The 22,644-nt window shown below is 40.2% G+C and overlaps 1 protein-coding gene across 1 annotated transcript in view; it reads left to right on the top strand.

Annotated features, from left to right (window-relative positions):
- Nucleotides 1-18,439, top strand: part of PNISR (PNN interacting serine and arginine rich protein) — a 39,043-nt gene extending 20,604 nt beyond the window's left edge. Inside the window, exons 6-12 of the mRNA XM_006118432.2 lie at nucleotides 135-325; nucleotides 2,289-2,423; nucleotides 5,093-5,192; nucleotides 5,872-5,925; nucleotides 7,303-7,473; nucleotides 16,760-17,864; nucleotides 18,105-18,439. Coding sequence (XP_006118494.2) covers nucleotides 135-325; nucleotides 2,289-2,423; nucleotides 5,093-5,192; nucleotides 5,872-5,925; nucleotides 7,303-7,473; nucleotides 16,760-17,864; nucleotides 18,105-18,135 — 1,787 coding nt within the window. The 3' untranslated portion in view covers nucleotides 18,136-18,439. The remainder of the gene's footprint in view (nucleotides 1-134; nucleotides 326-2,288; nucleotides 2,424-5,092; nucleotides 5,193-5,871; nucleotides 5,926-7,302; nucleotides 7,474-16,759; nucleotides 17,865-18,104) is intronic.
- Nucleotides 18,440-22,644: the final 4,205 nt, after the last annotated feature.

The raw sequence follows: 22,644 nt of genomic DNA, 5'->3' as shown, positions 1-22,644 counted from the left end.
GAAACATATTTTAAGACATGATTTTCATTATAAAACTTGAAATCTGTAATTATGATTTTAGAGAAAGATTGTTGTTATTGAGAGATGCATTTTTTTTATTCTTTTCCTTCCACAAAACTAAATCTGTCATGCAGATGCTGTAAAGCGTAGAACTCTTCCTGCTTGGATTCGTGAGGGCCTAGAAAAAATGGAACGAGAGAAGCAGAAAAAGTTGGAGAAAGAGAGAATGGAACAGCAACGTTCTCAGATGTCTAAAAAAGAAAAGAAAGCAAATGAGGAAACTGAAGAAGGAGATGGTCCACGGTTACCCCAGAAAAGCAAATTTGTAAGTAGAAACATTCACTTTTTACCAAAATATGTATTTTTGTGAAAGATCTTAACATTTTTCTGTTTTCTTGTAAACTGAAAGTTTTTTTTCTACAATGGTTGCTACTTGTGTTAAAAATTAAGTTTTGTATAAACTTCAGAGGCACTTACCTGACCTTTCTAAATCCTTGGTAGATAATGGGCAAAAAATATAAGTGTACCTGGAAAAAATATTATTTGGTTTGTAATAGCAAAGAGGCAGTGATAAAATTGGCTTTTATTAGCTATTTCCATAAATTGTTAATTGGCATAGACTCTGAGGTGAAGAATTAAACTGTTTGTACATGGACTCATTTGAGTACTAATGTACCATGCTTGTCAAACTGCTTAGGGGTTTGGAACGGGTCCCATATGAAGTGAGATTAAAGAGATTAGAACTTTCAGTTTGAAAAGAGGAGACTAAGGGGCGGGATGTGATAGAGGTATAAAAAATCATGAGTGGTGTGGAGAAAGTGAATAAAGAAAAGTTATTTACTTGTTACCATAATATAAGATCTAGGGGCTACCAAATGAAATTAATGGGCAGCAGGTTTAAAAGCCTCTGTGAAGAAGAACTTCCTTTTATTTGTGTGTCTACACCTGTACCCTCTTTCAATAGAGGAATGCAACTGAAGACATTCGAAATTGAAAATGAAGCCGGTATTTAAATATCCCATGCTTCATTTGCATATTCGCGTTATGGTGCCATTTCGAAATAACAGATGCTGTTAAGACACGGTTATTTCGAGAGAAAACCCTTCTCTCGAAATAACGCTTATTCCTCATTCAATGAGGTTTACCGGTTATTTAGAGAGAAGGGTTTTCTTTCAAAATAACCGCGTCTTAACAGTGTGTGTTATTTCAGAAGAGCGCTATTTCGAAATAGCGCCATAATATGAATATGCAAATGAAGTGCAGGATATTTAAATCCTGGCTTCATTTTCAATTTCCAATGTCTTCATTTGCATCTCTCTATCGAAAGAGGGTACAAGTGAGACATATCCTAAGCGCATAGTCAACCTGTGGAACTCTTTGCTTGAGGAGGTTGTAAAGGCTAGGACTATAACAGGGTTTTAAAAAGAGCTAGATAAATTCATGGAGGTAAGTGCATTAATGGATATTAGCCAGGATGGGAATGGTGTGTCCCTAGCCTCTATTTATCAGAGGGTGGAGATGGATGTCAGGAGAGAGATAGCTTGATCGTTACTTGTTCGGTTCACTCCCTCTGGGGCACCTGGCATTGGCTGCTGTCGGCAGACAGGCTACTGGGCTAGATGGACCTTTGGTCTGACCCAGTATGGCCATTCTTATGTTCTTATGAACTAATTTAGGGAACCTTATGCTGTAGCTTTATGTTTGTGATCATGTTTACTGAACAAGTTACAATGTTGGATACCTATCCTACAGTGACCAGACCACTGCAGAGGTGGTCTTTCTGGACAAAGAGAGGTCAGGTGAGAAGTTGAAAGCTGCAAATTTTTCTCCGTGGGCATCTACCTTGCCTGACTAGTATCTTAAGTTGTTGACTAAAAATCCTCTCTCTGGACTGTAGTCAGATTCCTCCAATCCATGCACCCTGAATAAATCGCATTCCCTTGGGGGAAAAGCATCTCCATTCATCCTCTCACATGATTTCCTCACCCTGCCTCCAGTAACAATTTTGTATGTCCTAACTGAAAAAAACCCATCATGGCTTGTTCTCTGCAAATACTTGCTTAATAGTCCATCTGAGGATCATCAAACCAGATTTCAGCTGCTGATTTATGCTTGACTTGCTGGCTTTAGGGGCTTGTAGAGTGGGACTAAGTATCACTTATTTGTTTGGAGAGCTGTTTTGTTTCATTCTGAAATTCTGTATTTCAATTTCTGTTGATTATCATAAATAGAAACTGTCATGTTTTAATTATGAATTTATCCTACAGTATGCATTGTTCTTCTTACAGGATAGTGATGAGGAAGAAGACATTGAAAACCCAGAAGCTACAAGTCTTGGAAAAGTCAGTAGGAGTCCCTCTCCTGCTCCTCAAGAGGAGCAAAGTGAACCTGAAATGACAGAAGAAGAAAAGGAGTATCAAATGGTACAAAAACCACATTTCTCTTGTGTGTGTGTGTGTGTGTGTGTGTGTGTGTGTGTGTGTGTGTGTGTGTGTTTATACATTAAGGATGTTAGGTATTGTGTAATGGACTATTCATGTAACCACATCAAACTTTAGCTGTTACATGACTATTCAATATTCCCCAGGGATGGGGTTGGCAGCCAGTGTGCTCCTGGGGAGCTGCCACCCTATTCTGCTGCCTCTGTATCAGTGGAGTCAGTTCGTAAGGGGAGCCAGTTTAAAAATTGGCACACACAACGTTTCCCACCTGCCACCCAATACTGCTGCCTCTGTCAACCATGCTGTATCAGAGGCAGCAGAATAGGGTGGCAGCAGCCCCTGTTTGCGAGGGATTTGAGCTCCCCACAGACAGAAGCTCAGGCCTGCTATGGATAGAGTTTGCGCCAATATCCCATGGAGCACCTTCCCCCTCCCCACACAACCTTTTCCCCCCTCCCAGCTTTGCACTGCTGCCTCTAATAGAGGTAGCAATGCAATGGGGACAGGCAAAGCTGGTGCTCAAGGAGAGCTGGCTGGGGACAGTGGGCAGGCAATCCATTGGAGCTGATGCTCCTGGGAAGCTGGCTTTTGCCTCCACCCCGCTGCCGCACTTACCATATATGTGAAGTTGGTAGCTAGCTGATAAGCAGTAGAGCAACACAATATACTCATGTATTTTTGTCCAACTCAGTGGTCTTCGTCCACAAATAATTCTGTCATTCTTTCTTGGAAGTAGGGACGTGAACATGCACACATCTACGCGGTCAACCAATAAGCCTGGGCTTATTGGTTAACCAGCACGGTTATATCCCCCCGCTGCCTCTGTATCGGAGGAGGGGGGCCCACAGGAGGCAGGACGGTTAAGCTATTAACACCTATGTAAACTTTGTTTGAAATGTAATCATGCAAATGTCCTGGCACACACCCACACACCACACAACCTGCTTTCCCAGCAGCAAATCTGGAGGACATCGCAAACAAACTGCCCTCAGCCTCCACCTCACTGCACAAATGCCATCATTCCCCTCCCTTTCCCCCACCTACCTCTGTGCAATATGCTCCCATCAGCCCCACTGGGGGCTGGGATAAAATCCTGCTTCTCAGATTAGCAGGCACCAGCAGTCTGTGCTGATCCTGTTCTGACTCCCAGCTAAACAAATTATCCACACCTCACCCCTAAGCCAGCACACACCCACCCACTATCTCCCCCACCTACTCCATGAAGTCAGCCTCTTACCTCCCTTCCGAGCCCAAGAGTGTTGATGAGACTGCTAGGCTTCTGCCTCTTTCTCTCTCCCCTTTCTTGCACATGGGACTCTCCAACTCCCCTCCCCTCTGACTCCACCCCTCCAAGCCAATTAAATAATTTACTCACCCCACCCCCACCACCTAATCTCTTTTTATCTCATGCTTACCTGCTCTGGGATCTTCAGTTCAAGCACTTAGCTAGCTCTGTTTAGCTGCTCTTTAGGACCTCTTGCCCCTGTCGGTTAGCTGAGCTCCCTGCCTTTACTAGAGCTTTGAACCTCTGAGTGGGGCTCAGAAAATAGCTGTGAGGCCCAGCAGGTGTGCAGCTTACAGGAAACTTAGGTGGGGTGGGGGTTACATGTTTACACAAATATATGTATTTTAACATCCCTACTTAGAAGTTATTCTAGCATTCCAACCCCTCTGAAAATTTTGCTAAAAATATAGCTTCTTGAAGCGCAAGAATAGCAAGATTGCTCCTAGAACCAGCAGCAACTTTTCTATTAAAATGTTTTAATTATTTGAAGTTAGTGTCTTGTGGCCTTGCACAATGAGAAGTGGGAGCTTGTTTCCCCGTATGCCTTTAATTGCAAATTATGCAGTATGGCCATTATGCCCATTAGAGGGTCTCTATCTCCAGGTATGTCGAGACTGCATCCCTCTGTCAGCAGAGGGATACAGATTAGGCAGGTCGACATTGCAAATGAGGCAGGGTTTTAAATATCCTGCACCTAATTTGCATAAAAATGGCCGCCACGTTTTGCTGAGTTGGCAAAATGTGGCGGCCCTTTTTATGCAAATTAGGCGTGGGATATTTAAATCCCTGCCTCATTTGCAATGTTGACCTGCTTATTCTGCATCCCTCTGCCGACAGAGGGATGCAGTCTAGACATACCCTCCTATAGGAAACTTTTGCAGGTGACTTGTATAGGTTTTTCTGTCTCTTTCTGAGCCCTATACAAGTGAAGTGCTGGTGTTAATGCCTCAAACCTTTGAAGTCTTGTGCATCCATTTAATTTCATTAAAATAAAGTCATTGTGCAATTTGTATTAATGGGATTTCATACCCTGCAATCTACTCACCCATAGCGAGTAGATTTTAGCCCGGTGCGGTCATGCAGCGCAGTCTGTGCATGCGAAGTGTGCGCTTCAGTGCAGCTGGCGAGCAGGGCTCGTTGACGCTTGGCGAGCCCTGCTTATGATTATAGGTTGGTGTGAGAGTACAGACCATTCTGATTTTTTTCAGTTGGACATGATTTCTAGTCCTGCTTTTAACTAGAAAAAATAAAGGAACCAAAAAATTTTTTTTATACCCATACAAAGCAGTGGGCTTGCATATGTGTAACAGCATGTAGAATATGGTGCAAATTCTTTACCTCCAGTGTTTAAAATTATTTTCTTCAGATGTTCTTAACAAAACTGCTGCTGACAGAGATTCTTTTAGATGTCACAAATGAAGAAATTTATTATGTAGCCAAAGATGTACATCGTAAAGCAACTAAAGGTATGCTCTTTTCAGTTTGTTCAGTGAATATTCAATATTTGCATGTTTTTAGAAAATTTTATTCCATAGCAACTGTTCCCAAGATCAATCAAAATATAATGCATCTGACTTACTAGAGCTCAAATCCAGTATCATATATTGTTGTCCTGTGCACTGTATTGTGAGTTACTTCAGTTATTCCATTTCTTTCATATCATTCATTTATTTAGTGTTAATGGTTTTTGCAGTGTAGATATCTCTTTATGCTGTCATTTTATCTCAAACTTTTAGTTGATCAGAAATGAAAAGAGAAATATGAATCCTCATGTAGCTCATTTTCTTTCACTGTTAACAAGCTACTCTATATACAACAGAAGGTGATTGATATAATATGAATAAAATTGAATATGTAAATACTGGTGTCTGAAATATATATACAGATGCTTGTAAGTTGGAGACGGATCTATGATACAGATTTGTGGTGTGCAAGTGACTGTTAACTCACATTTATAATGTGAAACTCTTACATGGTGAGAAAATCTAGGACTGGTTTTAAATGGATGATACGTTTTTAATGTTTCTTCTCTCCCTCCAAAAAACAGCAATAGTAGTAGATTTAACAATACCATAGACTCTCATGACTATGAAATCGTGGCTATTTGTGTTAACATGTTGTTCCTGTTGTTGATGTGATACAAAGCTCCTGCAAAACAGCTGGCACAGTCCAGTGCACTGGCTTCCCTCACTGGGCTCGGTAAGTATGTTGCTTATTTTTGAGAGGGGCTTAAGGGGGAGATCACTCTTGTCTTGCATTTCCAGAAATTGTGTTTTGAATCTAGGTTGTAATTACTGCAATAATGAAAGATCTTTCTGCTACCTTTATTCATGTTGGATAGGACCTTACTTTACAAGTCATCCCCTAGATCTCAGTGGGATAATTTGTGGAATAAGGAACTAATCATATGAGTAGCATATCGGAATATTTTATCTAAGTTTGTAAACTAGATAAACACATCAGAAGTACACTTATTTTTTTGGCTAGATAGTTTACTTGATAGCTAATTTTAACAGGATCAAATTACAATGTTTTTGAAGGAAGATGAGTATTTTTATGCATTGCTCCTGTTTTGATCCAGCCAATGTTAGCATTGGGTAACAGTTGACAATATAATTGATAAAAATGTAAAGCTCTGGTTTGCAAAAAAAACCACTATTAAAATGTTTAGAATGTATGCTTTCATTGAGAAACTACACACTTATGTAAGCTCCCATATCCACAATTGTCAATTTGAAGATGTACAGAATGTGAAATGTAGAATTGCACTCTGACCTGCAATAGGAAAAGCTCTTTCCCAATGTTGTCATCTTTGCATAATCTAGTAGCAATAGAACAGCACATGATCACTGACATTTTATCACACGTTTGAACTTTGTTGAACTCCTTTACATGAAGTGAAATGTTCTGTCCCAATTATTCAGATCATTTAAAACTAATTGTAATAAAGATTGAGACCCTCAAATGGGGGGGGGAGTAAAATGCCTTTGCGACAGATGTTTAAGGTTTCTTTGTATCAGTCCACGATATATTCAGATCTGTCTTTTAGCAGTGAGGGAAGTCCATGTTTATTCCATCTCTGTACCTTTTAAAGTACAGTATTTTCTAAATCTCAGTAGAAAAGTTGATATGGCATTCATGAATTCTGAGCCCTGGAAACTGAAGGAAGGCTGCTGAAGTCATTGCAGAGATGACTTCAGGGGAAGTGTCCCAGGCATTTCACTGTTCTGTGTGTGCGCCTGCTACTACATGGGAAGGCATTGTTACTGGCTCCATATGGAGCTTTTTTATTTTTTGCCCTTCCATACAATGAGAAAAGTGCCATGGTCACAGTGGTTGCTTGCTGAGCAATAGAGACAAGCTGTTCCAGGAGTAAAACCAGATATTAAGCTTCAGTACAGAAATGAGGGCCTTGAATACTCCAGTCAACCTGCAATGGCACTTCCCTCAGAATAAGTGGCTTCTTCAGAGAAGAGCAAGTGAAAGAAGGGCAATGTACTCTCCTCTTTGCCCCACAGAAATATTAAGAACAAGGCTTAATCTTTCCTCGTGATAGACTGGGCTTTATGCACGCAGGTGGACTGGGTGGTTATGGATCAGGAGACAGTGAAGATGAGAGGAGTGATAGAGGCTCTGAATCATCTGATACTGATGATGAGGAATTACGACACAGAATCAGGCAAAAACAGGAAGCATTTTGGAGAAAAGAGAGAGAACAGCAACTATTACTAGAAAAACAGTTAGAAGGTAAGTCACCTAAATATGTTCCTGAAATATACACATGCTTACTTTTTACATCTTAGTAGAATATGTCTGGGGTGGTTAGATAGATGAAGACATATCGAAATATACATGTAGATATTCAGACTAAAATGTGTAAAAAGTGATGTTCCTCAATTCTAAAGGTTTGATAAAAAATGTGAAATACTTTGCCGAAGACTGGTTTGGTTTGGGGTTTTTTTTATGCTTATAAAATCTATTATTTATATTCTTTATAGGCTGTTTATTTTCTCAGTTTTAAAAGAATAAATTACAGTGGATAGAACCCTGCATATCATGGATATCCACAAGCCATTTTTGTAGATTGGCTGTGGATACATATTGTGTATGTGCAGGGCTGTACAGATAATTTTCAAAAGTAAATTCCTTTAATAGGTTAATCCTGAGAGAGGGTAAAATTCACCCGTATGTACAGCACCTATGTGAAACCTTTTCTACTCTGTTCTTTAAAGTAGAAGAGAAGCCTTATGGTTTTTCGTCACGTGGGAATGACAAGCACTGCTTTGCACAAGGAGCTTTAAAATAGTATAGATTTACAAAGTATTCTTAAGTTGAGAACCATTCTGCAAACCTCTTTGCCAGTGGGTGTATGTCAGTTTACTAGTGTGTGAAGAAAAGAGTTTGTGCAGATGAAGAATTTTGTACATAGATCCTTAATACATGGGAAAAAAATGCTTGTGATGTCACTCACTGTTTCAAAGGGACGGTCTGGTTCTGTCTCTAAATGGTGAAAAGTTGGTAGCTATAGAAGCTATGATTTTGGGGGGATTTGCCCCTTTCCCTGATTTATTTTAGCAGAATTTTTCTTTCATTTCATTAGTGCTAGATTACCATAGAATGCTTCTTTGTGGATATTTAGACTTTTAGGTTGCTTGTTTACCTTTGGTTCTTGCTGCTTTTGACACCACAGACAGACTTAACTTGGGTCTCTAAGGGCACTTCTACACTAAGTGAAAGATTGATGCTGTGGCAATCCATCTTCTGGGGCTTGATTTAGCGGGTATAAATAGACCCACTAAATTGAACTTGGAGGATGCTCCCATCAGTACCGGTACTCCTGCTCCTTGCAGGGAGTAAGGGAACACTCCAGTCGCCCTCCTGCTGTGTGTGGACAGCGAGGAAATGAGATTTAAGATACTTCGACTCCAGCTATCCTCATTTGTATCTTAATTTGACCTTCCGCTGTAGCATAGACCAGGCCAAAGAAAAGCTGAACAGTCCTAGGGATGTAAGAGAGTAGTTGATTAGTTGACTACCGGATAAACTTAAACTTATCTGGTAGTCAAGTTGACTACTTGCTTTTTACCTCTCTCTCTCTCTTCCTTCCCTCTCCCCCCCCGCCTCAATATCAAAGGCAGCAAGGGAGGGAGGGAAACAGGAGCCAGCTTAAAAGCTGGTTTCCCTCAGCAGTGTCTCTTCTCTCTTCCCTCCCCTCTCCCCCTTTTATCAGAGGCAGCAGTGGGAGGGGGTTGGGGAGGCTGCTCCAGCAGCATCCCTGTCTGTGAGGGGTCCCAGCAGGAAGATGGGACCCTACGTGGACATTGGCTGGTCTGGCAGCCCCACTCGATTCTGGCTCACTCCGGGACCAAACCATGCTGTGGCTCTGCAATTTAAAAGGCAGTAGGAGTCAGGCAGCCTGCCTCTACTGCATTTTTAAATTGCAGAGGTATAGTGGGGTTTGGTCCTGAAGTGAGCCAGGACCATTCAGAAGGGGCTGCCTTCCACTATCGAGTAGTTGATAAAAATTATGTCGACTACTTGATTATTTAAAATAACCTAAATTTAATATCCGTAGGCAGTCCTCCAGCCAGAGGGACTGTTTTTCAAACTGTTGAAAGTTGGACTGATTTGTGACTGCTCAATCCTTGAATAAAATAAGACCCAGGATATGCAGTTTCTTAAAGCAGATGTAGAGCTATATTCACTGTTTCTTGTAGTCTAAGGAGCCAGTTGGGGTCCACTCTATTCTAAATCTGAATAAAGTGACACACATAAGAGTTCAATCTAACTTAGGACACTCAATTGTCCATGATTCAGCAAGTCAAAATAAAGGAATTCTGCAAGACCCCTGCATTCACACACTTGTTCACTCAAATAGTAAGACGTTCCTTTGGATTTTTGGGTTCTCATACCAGCCAAAAGTTCCTTGCCCCGTTGCAGAAAACATTTTCCATGCATCTGACGAAGTGGGTCTTTGCCCACGAAAGCTTATGCTCCTACACTTCAGTTAGTCTATAAGGTGCCACAGGACTCCTTGCCGCTTTTGCAGATTCAGACTAACACGGCTACCCCTCTGATACTTGATTTCCTAGTTAGAGTATCTAAGGCGTTTATTTCAAGACATCAGATTATTCAATTAGATATGTTTACTTGTGTGTTTTCATAACTTGATGTCAGTGCCTGTTTTCACATTCAGTCACTCCAGCTTTAGCTTCGGAGAACATGATATCCTTGAGTAGTGCGCTCACTGGCTTACCTCTCTTTTCACTTTGGATATTAATTCCCCTCTTATACATGATGGCTACAGCACAAGAAAATCTGCTTTGGTTATCTCTGTTTCCTGATTGGAGAGCTATCGTGATGAGTATGTGCATGGGTCAGAGGCTCACTTAAGTTTCAGGGTGCGATCTACTGGAAAAATAATGTTTACCAATCATTTAGTTGTAGTAAATTTATTACTTCAGTTGGGATCTGATGGGGGCATGACATGAACAAAGTCACCACTGGCATATTTATTTCCTCCCGGGGGGGCTTACAGCCTTGCCAGGCCTTTGGGCAAGGTGGCATTGAAATCACTCTGTGCTTCCAGAAGGGGTGCAATGGAAGAGCCAGGGTTGGGGACAGCAACTCGTAGCACTCTTGCTCTCCTAGCCAACCCTTGGCACTGCCTGGAGTGTGCTGCTTAGTGCTCCAATGGCAATTTAAGAGCCCAGGACAACTGCCTCCTTTGTACCACTTCTCTCTCTACCCCAGTCAGTGGGCCCATTTCCTCCTGTTCCTGGATAAGCCAGTCCTACAGGGGCGTGATATTCTAATATTTAGTTTCCATTCCTTTCTCTAGGTCCATTAAAATGTGTGCATATACATTCAGAGGAGGAAAATTCTCTGTATAGTGGTCACAGGAGGGAGAAGAGGTCTCCCTGAGGGGAAAAAAAAATTTGAAACAAAGGAATGTTGAAATATTATTTGATTGTCAGGGTAGGACATATAGTATTAATTGTTGATCTTGCTTGACTTCTAGTTAAACATAAGCAAGCATAGAACCTTTGTCACTGTCGAATATTCAAGAAGGTGGGTTGTTTTGTGAAGCTTAAATTTAAAATTATCCAAAAACTCTTCCGGAGCACTTCCTTTTTCCTGGTGTGTGTGAGTTGTGTTTTTATGGGTCCAAAAAAAAAGGTGGTCTCTTTATAAGGCAGTCCCAATCAGTGGTCTCCAAACTTTGTGCCCAGGATCACTTATTTAAGGGCAACCAGGGTATAGCCTGCCCCGTTCCCAAGGTCTCACCCCTTACTCTAAGCCCTGCTTCACTCCTCCTCTCCACCCCATCACTCACTGTCTCCTGTCCTCACTTTCTTTTACTGTACTAGGGCATGAAGTTGGGGTTCAGGAGTGCATGCGGGCTTGGAGCTGAGGAGTTTGGATGTAAGGGGGTGAAGGTGCAAGATCTGGGAGGGAATTTGGGTGCAGGGTTTTGGAAGGGTTTGGGGCTGCCCAGAGTATTGGGGTGCAGTAGGGGGTTCAGGGTGCTGGCTTTGTATGGGGAGGAGTGTGGGAGGGATGTGGGATAGTTGCTTTGAGAGGAGGAACTGATAGGGTGCAGGAGGGAGTATAGGGTGCTGGCTTTGGGAGAGGGCAGTTCCCCATTCCTGGCTAATGGGCATCACCAGTAGAAACAAACAAACAAACAAACATATATTTATTTATTTATATTTAAAGTTAGCATATAGATAATTACTCCAGCCAGGACAGGTTAGGCTAGTATTTACTACTCAAATAATTAAATTTAAGTGTAAGAGAAATAAATACTATAATGAAATGCATACATCAGTCAACACACTTAAAATAACATACTTTGAAAGACTAAAATTACAGAGAATATATATGCAACACAGGAACTACAGAGCAGTAACAACAATACAAGTATGTGTTGGGAGGTGAGTGCGAAAGAGACTGTGTAATCCAGATATTTTGTATGTGTGTGTTTGAGAGACACTATGAGCTCGCACTCACCATTCAGAGTAGACTTCAGACTACAGCTGCTTCTAGTCCTCCTATCCCCTGCTTTGCAAAGGTGAGGTACAGGGGCGGGAGGGAGGGGGAGAGAGATGGCTGGCTGCTGAGGAAATCTCAGAGAAAGGGCACTGTCTCTTTTAAAAAATGCGAACAATCTCACACTCAGGGAGTGCTCTGAGTTGAGCCAGTCAGGCCAACCTCTTTCTCTTCCCTGCTCTGTGGAGATGGGATACTGGGGCAGGTGGACATTGTGGCAACAGTGCTCCTTCTCAACTGTGCGTAGCCAGCCACCCAGGAGCAGCTGCAAGAGAGAGCAACAGGTGGGGAAGAGCACCTAAATACATAGTGTTGGCTGTGCAGTTCTGTTGATCAGCAAGTCTGCCTTCTTGTCAGAGATTTTGATCAATTGGGAGAATCTCCAGGATCAATCAGTTGATCGATCGGTGGATTGGTGACCACTACCTTACATGAACACAACAGTTATTGCATCTATGTATCTCATATTCAGTTTTATGTGGCTTTTAAATTTATTCTATTTAGAAACTGTTATTTTTCTAGATTTTCAATTTATTTTCCCCTACTTTTATTTGTGTTCATATTAAGGATATTTAAATGGAAAAAATACTGTTTTTGCTTAGTCTTCTGCTCATCATATAATATTCCCCACTTAAAGGCAATACTGAAGTTGTGGACTCAAGCCTTTAGCTAGAAAAATCCTATGTTTATAACATTAACAAGAGGATTTACCTGGAATTGCTTGGGTCCTTAATTGAAACAAGATTTCTTTTTCTTTAAATCATTGTTCTGGAGTGGGAATGAGGGAGGAGTTCAATATTAGGGATGTTACAATGAGTGTATTTAGGTAACATGTACCTACTGAAATTTTCAGCGGTTACACATTTACATGCAGCAGGGAGGGGCTTCTACAGAGCTACCTCCGCCCCTCCCTTATGCTCTGAAACAGTAAAAGCCAGCTCCCTGCGCACACCAGCTCCCACTTGCCCCATGCATATTAACTGATGAGCCCAGGTTCATCGGTTAACAATGTATACGTTTACGCTTTCACATCCCTATTCAGTATACAGGGTGCCTGGGAAGAGAGGATCACCTCCGCCATCTTCACCGGAGCCTGATGGGGCCGAGTGAGAAGTGCCTGTCCATTGCTGCTGCAGTGGGCATGGCCAGTTGGGAGGGGTGCATGTCAGACAAACTCTCTGAAATATATAGTAGATAGCTGTTCCTTTCTCCAAAGCTGCCCCCTGCTGGCCCAATGGGGTTATAGCTGTCTCAATCCCCATCTCTGGCTCCATGTTGCTCCCCTGTGGTCATTCTACACTACATTATAACTCCCTCCTACCAATCCTCTCCCTTTCCATTTTATGAGAAACAATCAGATTCCAAGCATATACCATTGTATTGGCACAACCAAACACTTACCTTGATTTATGTTATAAGGGGAAGCTGCATATGATTTTTGGTGGTCCTAGCTCTTACCATTCTGGAGGAGTTCTTGAAGAAATGGACTCATGGGCAGATACACACATTTCTGAGCTATATAATAAGATTATTGACTTCAGAGATGTTTGATTTTTATTTTTGTGGGGGGGGGGGAAGCAGCCTAAGAAGATGGAACAATGATCATCGTTGAAATAATAAAATGGGATTTCTTCTTATATGGGAAATGTTTGGAAAAGGTTCTATGGTATAATTTAACTTTTGAATTCCTTGATTTTGTAGATATCTGAAAGTCTAAGCAGACATACTAGTCTTAATATACTTGGGTATGTCTACACTTGCAGGAGGAATAACGGTAGTTCAAAATAGAAGCTTTAATTCAAACTACCTAGTCTGTGCCACGTGTAGCTGCGGGCAGGTAGTTCGAACTACTGGCATTTAAAAATGGCACCCGCCCGAGAACATGCAAATGAAGCCCGGTATATTTAAATCACAGACGTCATTTGCAAGTTCGAATGCCTACGTTAGCCACCCTAGTTCACTAGGATGGCAGTGGAGACATACCCCTTGTTATGTTATTTTAAGGAGTATATTTTGCATCCTTAACATGTTCCCCTCAGACTCCTTTCCCTTCAATGGATGATTCCATTATTTACTGACTACCAAAGTGGAAGTTAAGTTGTGCTTCCTTCATCCTTCCATCTACCTCAAATGTCCTGAATTGGGTTTGAAGTAAAGAATTTAAAATAAGTATATACAAAGACTTTAAAAATATAGATTGACGTTCAGGTGTAGAAATACACTTCTCTTCTAGGGTATTCACTTTTGCCTTTTAAGTTGTCACAGCAAGCAAACAATGGAGTTGAGCATAACTGTTGAGCCAGACTGTTATCCCCAGAAAGAGCTGTAAATGGATGTTTCCTATCATAAATGGGCAAAAAAATCTTTACTGCAACAGACGTGCTTTACCATGGTTGAGAACATTTTTGGATCACAACTGTAATTATCTGTGTTCAGTGAGGTAGAACAGATTCAGTTTTATGTAGAATTTTGAGACAACCATTAATCATTCAACGTGCAATTGAAACACATATCTTGTTGTTCAATTGCTGTATATCAGTGTTGATTATAATTGAATTGAAAAGGTGAGCACTTACAGATTATTGGGCGGGCTGAGATTTTTGACAGTATGTATTTAATGCGACCATGTGCCTTGTTCTGTTATTTTTATAAAAATTATATTGAAGAGGAAAAAAATACTCTAAAATTAATTTTCGATGGTATGATAATCCTTTAATATATTTAAAATGTGTATAATGCACTGCAAACTCTTCTAAAATTCATGTTAATTATTTATTGTATTTGCTTAATTGCTGTTAATTTTAAAATAAATCATATGGAAGTCCTGAATAATTTGGGAAAAATAGAAATGGGATATATATAACCTTTTTCTATCATGTAACCAGTTTGATTTGGGTCAACACTAGGGATGTAAGTGACTAATTGACTACCTGATAAGCATATGTTTATTGGGTAATCAAGTAGTGACTTTACTAGTCATTCCCCATCTCCCTGCTGCCTCTATCAGAGAAGCATCTGGGGGGGAGCAGGAGCCACCAGCAGTGTCTCTGTGGGGAGGCACGGGTTGGGTTGTCTCTGAGGTGCAGCAGGGGACGGGTTGCAAGCTGAGAATCAGCTGATTCCCGGCTTGCACCCAGTCCCAGACACTGCACCTTTGCTTTTTAAATGTATTAAGAGCCTGGCAGTTCTCAATACATTTAAAAAGCAGAGTTGCAGTGGAGTTACCTTCTGGGGCCAGGAGCTAACTCTGCTGTGGCTCTTCAGTTTCTTCCTTTATTGACTAGTTGAGTAGTTAGATGGAATTTCCATCATTACTTGATTAGCGGATTAAATGCAATTTAACATCTCTAGTCCACACTGTGATCTGTCAGCAGTATGGTACATGGAAGGTTTGTCTATACATGGAGTTATTCCTGTTTAACCTCATGTGTAAACACTCTTATTTCAAAAAATGTTGTTTAGGATCAGCTCTACATAGATTAGTCTTTGGTTCTGTTTCTAATGGAGATATATCCTCTAGAACAGCGTTTTTTAAAGTGTGTTCCGCAGTACATCAGTGGAAAAAATTCTGCTCCCCCATCCCCTGCAGACCTCATAGACAGCTCCCGCTGTGGCTGCCCCCCAGCCCACAGGACGGCCCCTGTCACACAGGGCCTCCGGTGCTTCGCAGCCTCCTCCTCCTCCATGTGTGCAGGCTGGCATGGTTGGGGTTTCTACTCTTTCCCCCTGCCTCTGCCCTGCCAGTGGGAACCCTGGCCTGGTGCTGCAGCTGTGCTGGGTTCCCCGCTGCATGGGCAGGGGGGAGAAATGGGATTGATCTCTCCTCCCGCCTCCCCGTTCCCTGAGGAAGCCAAGTAAGTGTCCCCCCTCGTGCTCAGACCCCGCACCCAAACCCCCCTCACTCCCCTCCCCCTGCCAAGACTCCGCATTCCCAGCTTGCTCTGACACCCTGCCCCAGTATCCACTCCTCTATCCTCCCTCTTGTCTAGACACATGACCTTATTTCACGTTGGTTTATTATTATCCTTACTTTTTTGGGGTCTAAGTTTTCAGCTCCATGTACCAGACTGTTATTAGGGCAGTCTTCCTGGGGGGGATCATGGCGCATTTTGAACCCCACGTCTCCCAGGCCCAGTAGTTTGGGGGTTGTTTTGGTTTTGTGTTTTTTTGTTTTTTGCTCAACAAAAAATATCGTTGGTGTTCCCCATTTAAAAAATATTTTTTTTTGGTGTTCCTCAATCTTAAAAAGTTTAAGAAACACTGTACTAGAACCTCTCATGCCCCCTCTCTTTCCATAGCAGTGCTAATTACTCTCAACAAGAAGCCCAATGACTGAATAACGAATGATACAGAATCTCTTCTAGTGTTTTCTAGAGGTGTGATTTCTCAGGGTGGAATGAAAAGTTGATACACCCTGGAATACATATTGCTTTGAAATTATGATTTTTTTTTACCCATGCACAAAGTTCAAATACATTTAGAAGATAAACAAAATATGAATTAATTGCTTGCCAAAATTTATGCTTGAGTTATATAAATAAAAATAGGATCAGAAAAGGTTAAAAAAATTTCCTGTTTTGCCTTTTTAAAAAAATCAGAAAGCAGGTTTTAGAAATAACTTCTTCTCGTGTCATAAAATTAGGAGAAAAATTAGGTCATTTGGTGCAACTTTTTATCATTGTGAAAACTCTGTGTATGAACTAAATTCTGTATGTCAAATGAGATCTTAAATAATATTAAGCATCTCAAGGAAAGGAAGGAGGGGGGAATTGATTTTTGCCTCATCTGAAAAAAAAACACATTTTGAAACTTTAAGATGGTGGTGTATTGAGGTGTGGCAAGTTAATTGTTGTATAAAATTCAGATGGTCTGGAAATTTGATCCTTAGCAAATAAAGATAGCACATTTGTTCTTTTGCCATGTAACTATATCACATTATGTGGCATTACTTGTGTTTTTTTTCTTTCATATGCTTTTCCAGAAGAAAAACTCCAAAATGAAAGAATTGCTAAAGAGATGAATGAATTCATGAACAAAGAGCAAAATAGCAATTCAGCACTACAGGAAGTAAAGGAAACAGAGGATGATGTGTTTAATGAAAAGAAAAGATCTCCAGGTGAAACTGCACTAGATATAGAATCCAAAAAAGAGGCTAAAGAAAAAGAGAGAACAGGAAGGAGTAGGTCAAGAAGTACTAGTAGTAGTACCAATAGCAGCAATAGTAGAAGCAGTAGTAGCAGCAGTACTGTGTCTAGTACATCATACAGTACGAGCTCAGGTAGTAGCCGCAGTTCTTCACAGTCTTCCTCTCCAAAAAGGAAGAAAAGACGTAGTCACAGTAGATCGCCATCACATAAAATTAGACGCAGTAGAAGTAGAAGTTATTCTCATAGAAACAGGAGAGAGAGAAGTAGAAGTAGGGAAAAGATAAGAGAAAGGAGGAGATCTAGCAGAAATAGCATAGAAAGAGGGGAGAGACGGAAAAATCATAGTCCTTCCCAGGAAAGAAGTTGGGAGAGGCGTAGAAGCAGTAGTCACTCAAGGGACAGACGAGCTAGTCGTGCTAGTCGCAGCAGGAGTCGAGATAGGCGTAAAAGCGAAGACCAGCATAGAAGTCTTAGTGGAAATAGGCACAAGCATAAGGGTGATGGTAAAGATCAAGAGAGGAAAAAGGAACGAAGTAGGAGCATAGATAAAGATAGGAAGAAAAACAGAGAACGGGAGAGAGACCAGGAAAAAAGAAAAGAGAAACAAAGAAAAGAAGAAAAAGACAGTAAGTCTGGCAATCATGATGACAGTAGGTTAAAGAGAAAAAGAGATAGTGAAAGAGCTCTGTCTCGCAGCAATTCAATGTCTGCTAAAATTTTAAGACAGGATTCTAGACAGGAAAGCAAGAAAAGTTCTACCAAAGATAGTAAAAAACATTCAGGCTCTGATTCTAGTGTAAGGAGCAGTTCTGAATCACCAGGAAGCAGCAAAGAGAAGAAGGCTAAGAAATCAAAGCATAGTCGGTCACAATCCATGGAGAAATCTCAAAGGTCTGGTAAGAAGGCAAGCCGCAAACACAAGTCTAAGTCACGATCAAGGTAGTATACTTTTTAAGTATTTTGTCTGATTTATTTATTTATTTTATTTTTACTATTCGTCTTCCTGTGTACAACATATAAAAGTATTTTTTAAATAAAATTTGGTATGTTATAATTGTCTTGGGCAAAAGTAATTTTGGAAAGTCTTTTAAAATTGCTAATTGTTAAGCCTAAAAAGCATGTCTAGTTTAGGGGTGCCTTTGCCCCATTAACTTTTTCCCTTTTCTCTTTATTTTTCAGGTCCACCACCCCTCCTCGTCGTAAACGCTGAGGAGTGATGTGGCACCAGTGATGTGACATTAAAAAATTCCATGAGTTTTAAAGGCTTGTCTCATTATAGAGGCACATTGTGGCTGTGTAGGTGAAACCAGATTCCTTTTTTAAACTGTAAATAGGTGTATTTTTTTCAAATGCTGCTCAGTTAAATACATAATAGGATTTCTTTGTATTGCATTTTTTCAAAAATAGTAGTGCTTAATAAGAATATAAAACATGCCATTCTCTTTCAGCTGTACTTAAAATTATTGAATGTACTGTGATGTCAATAAAGCTCTTTAGTTCATTTTTGTTTAAAATTCTTGAACCTTAATTTTATGTGTTTAAAACATAGAAAATGGTTTTTTTAAGGTAGCTGGCTTTTGTATAAAATTTTAAAAGTGCTCTGAAAAAAGTTGAATGGGTATCGTTTGTCTAAGTATGTAAATGGGGGTGGGAGGGGGGGTTGCCCCTGAATTCATCAAGATTAGTTGGCTGTGGAGAAAAAGGAGTAGACTTCTAGTTACTTTTTTATCTTCAGATAAAAATGTCTACATTTTTATGCTTCTTCTATCTTGGACTATAAAGTAAGATGCTGTGTGTATAAAATATGGATCACTCTGTAATATGAGATGCGCTAAACCCAACCAAGCCCCAGTTAGGAATATGTGCAAGTAACTGATCATGTGTCACAAATGTTCACCTTTGGAACTATATTCCTCAATCGGTGATTTCTGTTTTGTGTTTAAAAGCATATTCTGGACAATTTGGGTTATTGCAAGAGCAAGACTGAATTTCTGAATAAGGACATCATACTGAAAACATACGTCATGCACTAGAAAACTGACAGAATAGACAAACTAGTTTATTGTGCACACAGATGCATACACACCAGCTCTATAGATATTTTGTAAGTATAGTTGTGACTACTTCAGTTCAGTATAAGGTTAGATCACAACCTATTTCTTGGTTTTTAGCAGTATCATAATCTATAGAAGACAGTGTCTTTATTTCCTTCACTTAAAACCAAAAATCACTTGATGATATGGACCAGACAGCAAAACAAGAAATATCCACCATTATGCTGTTTGTTACAAAGAAACAGTCTTAAGGAAAAGGCTTAAGATCTGTCCCTCAAGTTGTGGTGGGATACTCATCGTGAATCTGAAATCTTCAAAATGTTATAGGTAAGAGTAATTTCTTGTAAGGGAAAAAATACACTATTATAACCTAGACTTGCAAAGACATCTCCCTGAAAGAAGTAACCTATTTAATGAAAAGTAGGATTCAGTTACAGAAGATCTTTGCCAAAGTTTTATTCATAAATTAGAGGCAGAAGTAAATGCTGCCTTGTGCGTCCACAAAGGTTAAAAACAAAAGCCCACAAAACTATATACTTAAAAGTAAATGAGCAGTGAATAAAGGCATGTTTGTCACTGTTTTATAAATCAATAACTAGTAAAAAACAAATCCAAAAGAATTAAATTGTGTGTGTGTATATATAGAATAGACTAATAATTGATCAAAGCAAAAGAGAAAAATTTGCAATAGACTACTAATACTGGTTGGAATATAAAATAATAGACAATCTACTATTAGTAGACCGTCAGTTTTCTTGAGTGAAAATTTTATAAAGAGTTGGTTAGTGGCTCAATTTAGACATTTGGGAATGCATATATTTTCTTCATTGAACTACAGTGAAGTTTGTCAGCAAAATACAGCTTCCATTATGCACTGAATTTGGTTTTCAGATCTTATCTATTCAGTTAAAAAAAAAGTGACAGGTTCATATACTCTTAACAATTGGAATTTTGTCACATCCTATGATAGAAATTACATTATTTGACACAACTGTGATATCGGTAGTGTCTATGCTAATAAAGAGAGTGTACTACTGCTGTATTGAACAATTCCATAGAATTTGCTAACTAACATATTCAGAACATCTATTACGAGAAGTACACTGGTGTTAATTTTGTTACGTTGACATTCACATACGTTAAACTTCATCATGTTTTATAAGAGTTCTCTTATGTTTGAATGGAACAGGTAACTAACTTAGGTATAATGTGAGGTATAATTTCATACATTTAGGAAATGTGATCTTAACTCTGTTGGTAAGTATATAATGAAGGAGTTGTATAAATAAAGAGAACTCTAAATTTAGATATTGTTCTATTCACTGACAAGTACAGGCTTCTGCCTGTTCTAAACAGACACAGATTAAAATAAGATTTGTGCAGTAGGGAAAAGGAAACACCAGTTTTGTTACGGGGCTTTGTTAAAATCCAAGTTCATTTATGCCACCCCAGCCTTCGTTTATCTACTAATAAAAATAGTATTCTCTCTGTTAGGACTTCCCCTTATCCTCCCAAGACACCCCTGAGTCTTGTCTTATAGGCAAAAAACAGAGGACCAGAGTCCAAACTGCAGGCAATGAGATGTTTGTTGAGGTTAACCAAGCAAGCATATCCATAGCTTTGTACACTGTTAGTTTTTTCATGTCTCCCCCCACCTCTTCCTTGACAGACTCAATAATACCTGTAGTACATGCTTCTGCACCATCCCTTACAATTTATGGTTAATGTTCCATTTTGGAGGATTGTGAATCTGAGGGTTTTGGTACCACCTCTTTTGTATCTCGTGGGAAGGATAGGGAGTAAGGGTGTGTTTTGGCCAGTCATCCGTTCTTTGCCTTTTTAGTGTTTCTCTCTTCCCCCCCACCCCCTCCCTCCCCCACTCCTTTGCCACTCTTGAGTGGTCGCTTGATCTTGCCTTGAAAGAGGAGTCAAAGCAATCATATATTAAACTTCCACCAATACTATCAACATTTAACTCTTATCCTTATCTTTTCTAATTGTGCTATAAACCCCATCTGGTTGTGGGTAGATCCAACTTACAATATTTTTGTTCGCATGTTAGTAAGAAATACAGAAATCAAATGGGCAAACAAAACCCAAAATTATTTCTCAGGCAAGTATACAGGACTGAATGCTATAGTAACATCACTAACACTCCCAAGTTGTGTATATGTGAGGTTAAGTGCAATAACAAGTACAGTTTACAAACTACCAAAGAAGGGTGAAAGATAGTTGGGATCCAAACTATAGTCTAAAAACTCAAACTGGATATGGGGGATGAATCAGTGAGGCTACAGCTACACTATGTCTACACTGGCAGTTTCTTGCGCAAGAACTGTTTTGCGGAAGAGTTCTTGCGCAAAAAGTCTTCCACAAGAGTGCATCTACATTGGCATGTGCTTTTGTGCAAGAGCGTCCATGACAGTGTGGACACACTTGCGCAAGAAAGCTCTGATGGCCATTTTAGCCATAAGGGTTTCTTGCGCAAGAAATTAATGTTGCCTGTTCACACTGCCCTCTTGCGCAAGAGCTGTTATACAAGAGGGCTTACTCCTCGTGGGGAGAGGAATAACTCTTCCGGAAGAAGTCCTGTTTTCCTACGCTAGACTGTAAATTTACTTGTACAAGAATGCATGTGCAGTGTAGACACCCGGCAAGTTTTTGTGCAAGAAGCCGCCAGTGTAGACGTAGCCTATGAGTTTTGCTGCAAGAGCCAATTCAAATGAAGCACAGATTAGCATTTTCTCACATTTCATTTGCATACTCTTTCGTTCCCTTTTTGTGCAAAAACAGGCAGTGTGGCCGTGGCCATTTTGCGGAAAAAAGGGATTTTTGCACCAAATGGCCATGGCCACGCTGCCTGTTTTTGCACAAAAAGGGAATGAAAGAGTATGCAAATGAAGCGCGAGAAAATGCTATCCGCACTTCATTTGCATCGGCAAAACTCACGTGTAGCCATAGCCTCAGATCTAGTCAAACAAAGCACATTAGTAATGTTACACATTTATAGGTATGGAGCGTCTGCAAGTGTGTTCTGGTCTGTTTTAGTAACTTCCTGTTCATCTGGAATAATACTACTTTATAATCTTCTGTATCTCTAAGGGGCCTTTTATGATCCAGGCTGCCACTTACCAGCTGTGTCTTGTTTAAAATTATAGCATACAGAAGTAGAAATACTGAATAGACCATTTTATTTATATATACATATACATGCGCGTGTGCATGCGCACACACACAAGTGAAAATGCAGACCATTGTAGTTTTGTAAATAAAAATTTTAAAAAATGACAACATAAGCACTAGTGATTACTTCACAAAGGAGGTGCCTGTAATTTCTGGTGTAATTACAGAGTATGTATCCTAAGGCTATGCAAACGAGGCTAAGCATGGAAAATCGCCGAGCCTCATTTGCATACCTAATGAGCCGCCATTTTTACAGAAGAGGCTCTTGCGCCAGAAGGAGCGGTCTACACTGCCTCTTGTGCACGAAAACCCCTCTTGCGCAATGCCGTTTCTCCTCATTTGCATATTTCTAGCGCAAGAAGTCATCGGCTGCATCTAGATTGGCAAGTTTGTCCACAAAAGCGACTGCTTTTGCAGAAAAACTTGCCAGCTGTCTACACTGGCCACTTTGTATTTGCGCAAGAACACTGATGATCTAATGT

Source organism: Pelodiscus sinensis, chromosome 3 (genome assembly GCF_049634645.1).
Source record: "Pelodiscus sinensis isolate JC-2024 chromosome 3, ASM4963464v1, whole genome shotgun sequence".
NCBI lineage: Eukaryota > Metazoa > Chordata > Testudines > Trionychidae > Pelodiscus > Pelodiscus sinensis.
The sequence above is the reverse complement of the archived record's forward strand: the minus strand, read 5'-3'. Positions and strand labels throughout refer to the sequence as shown.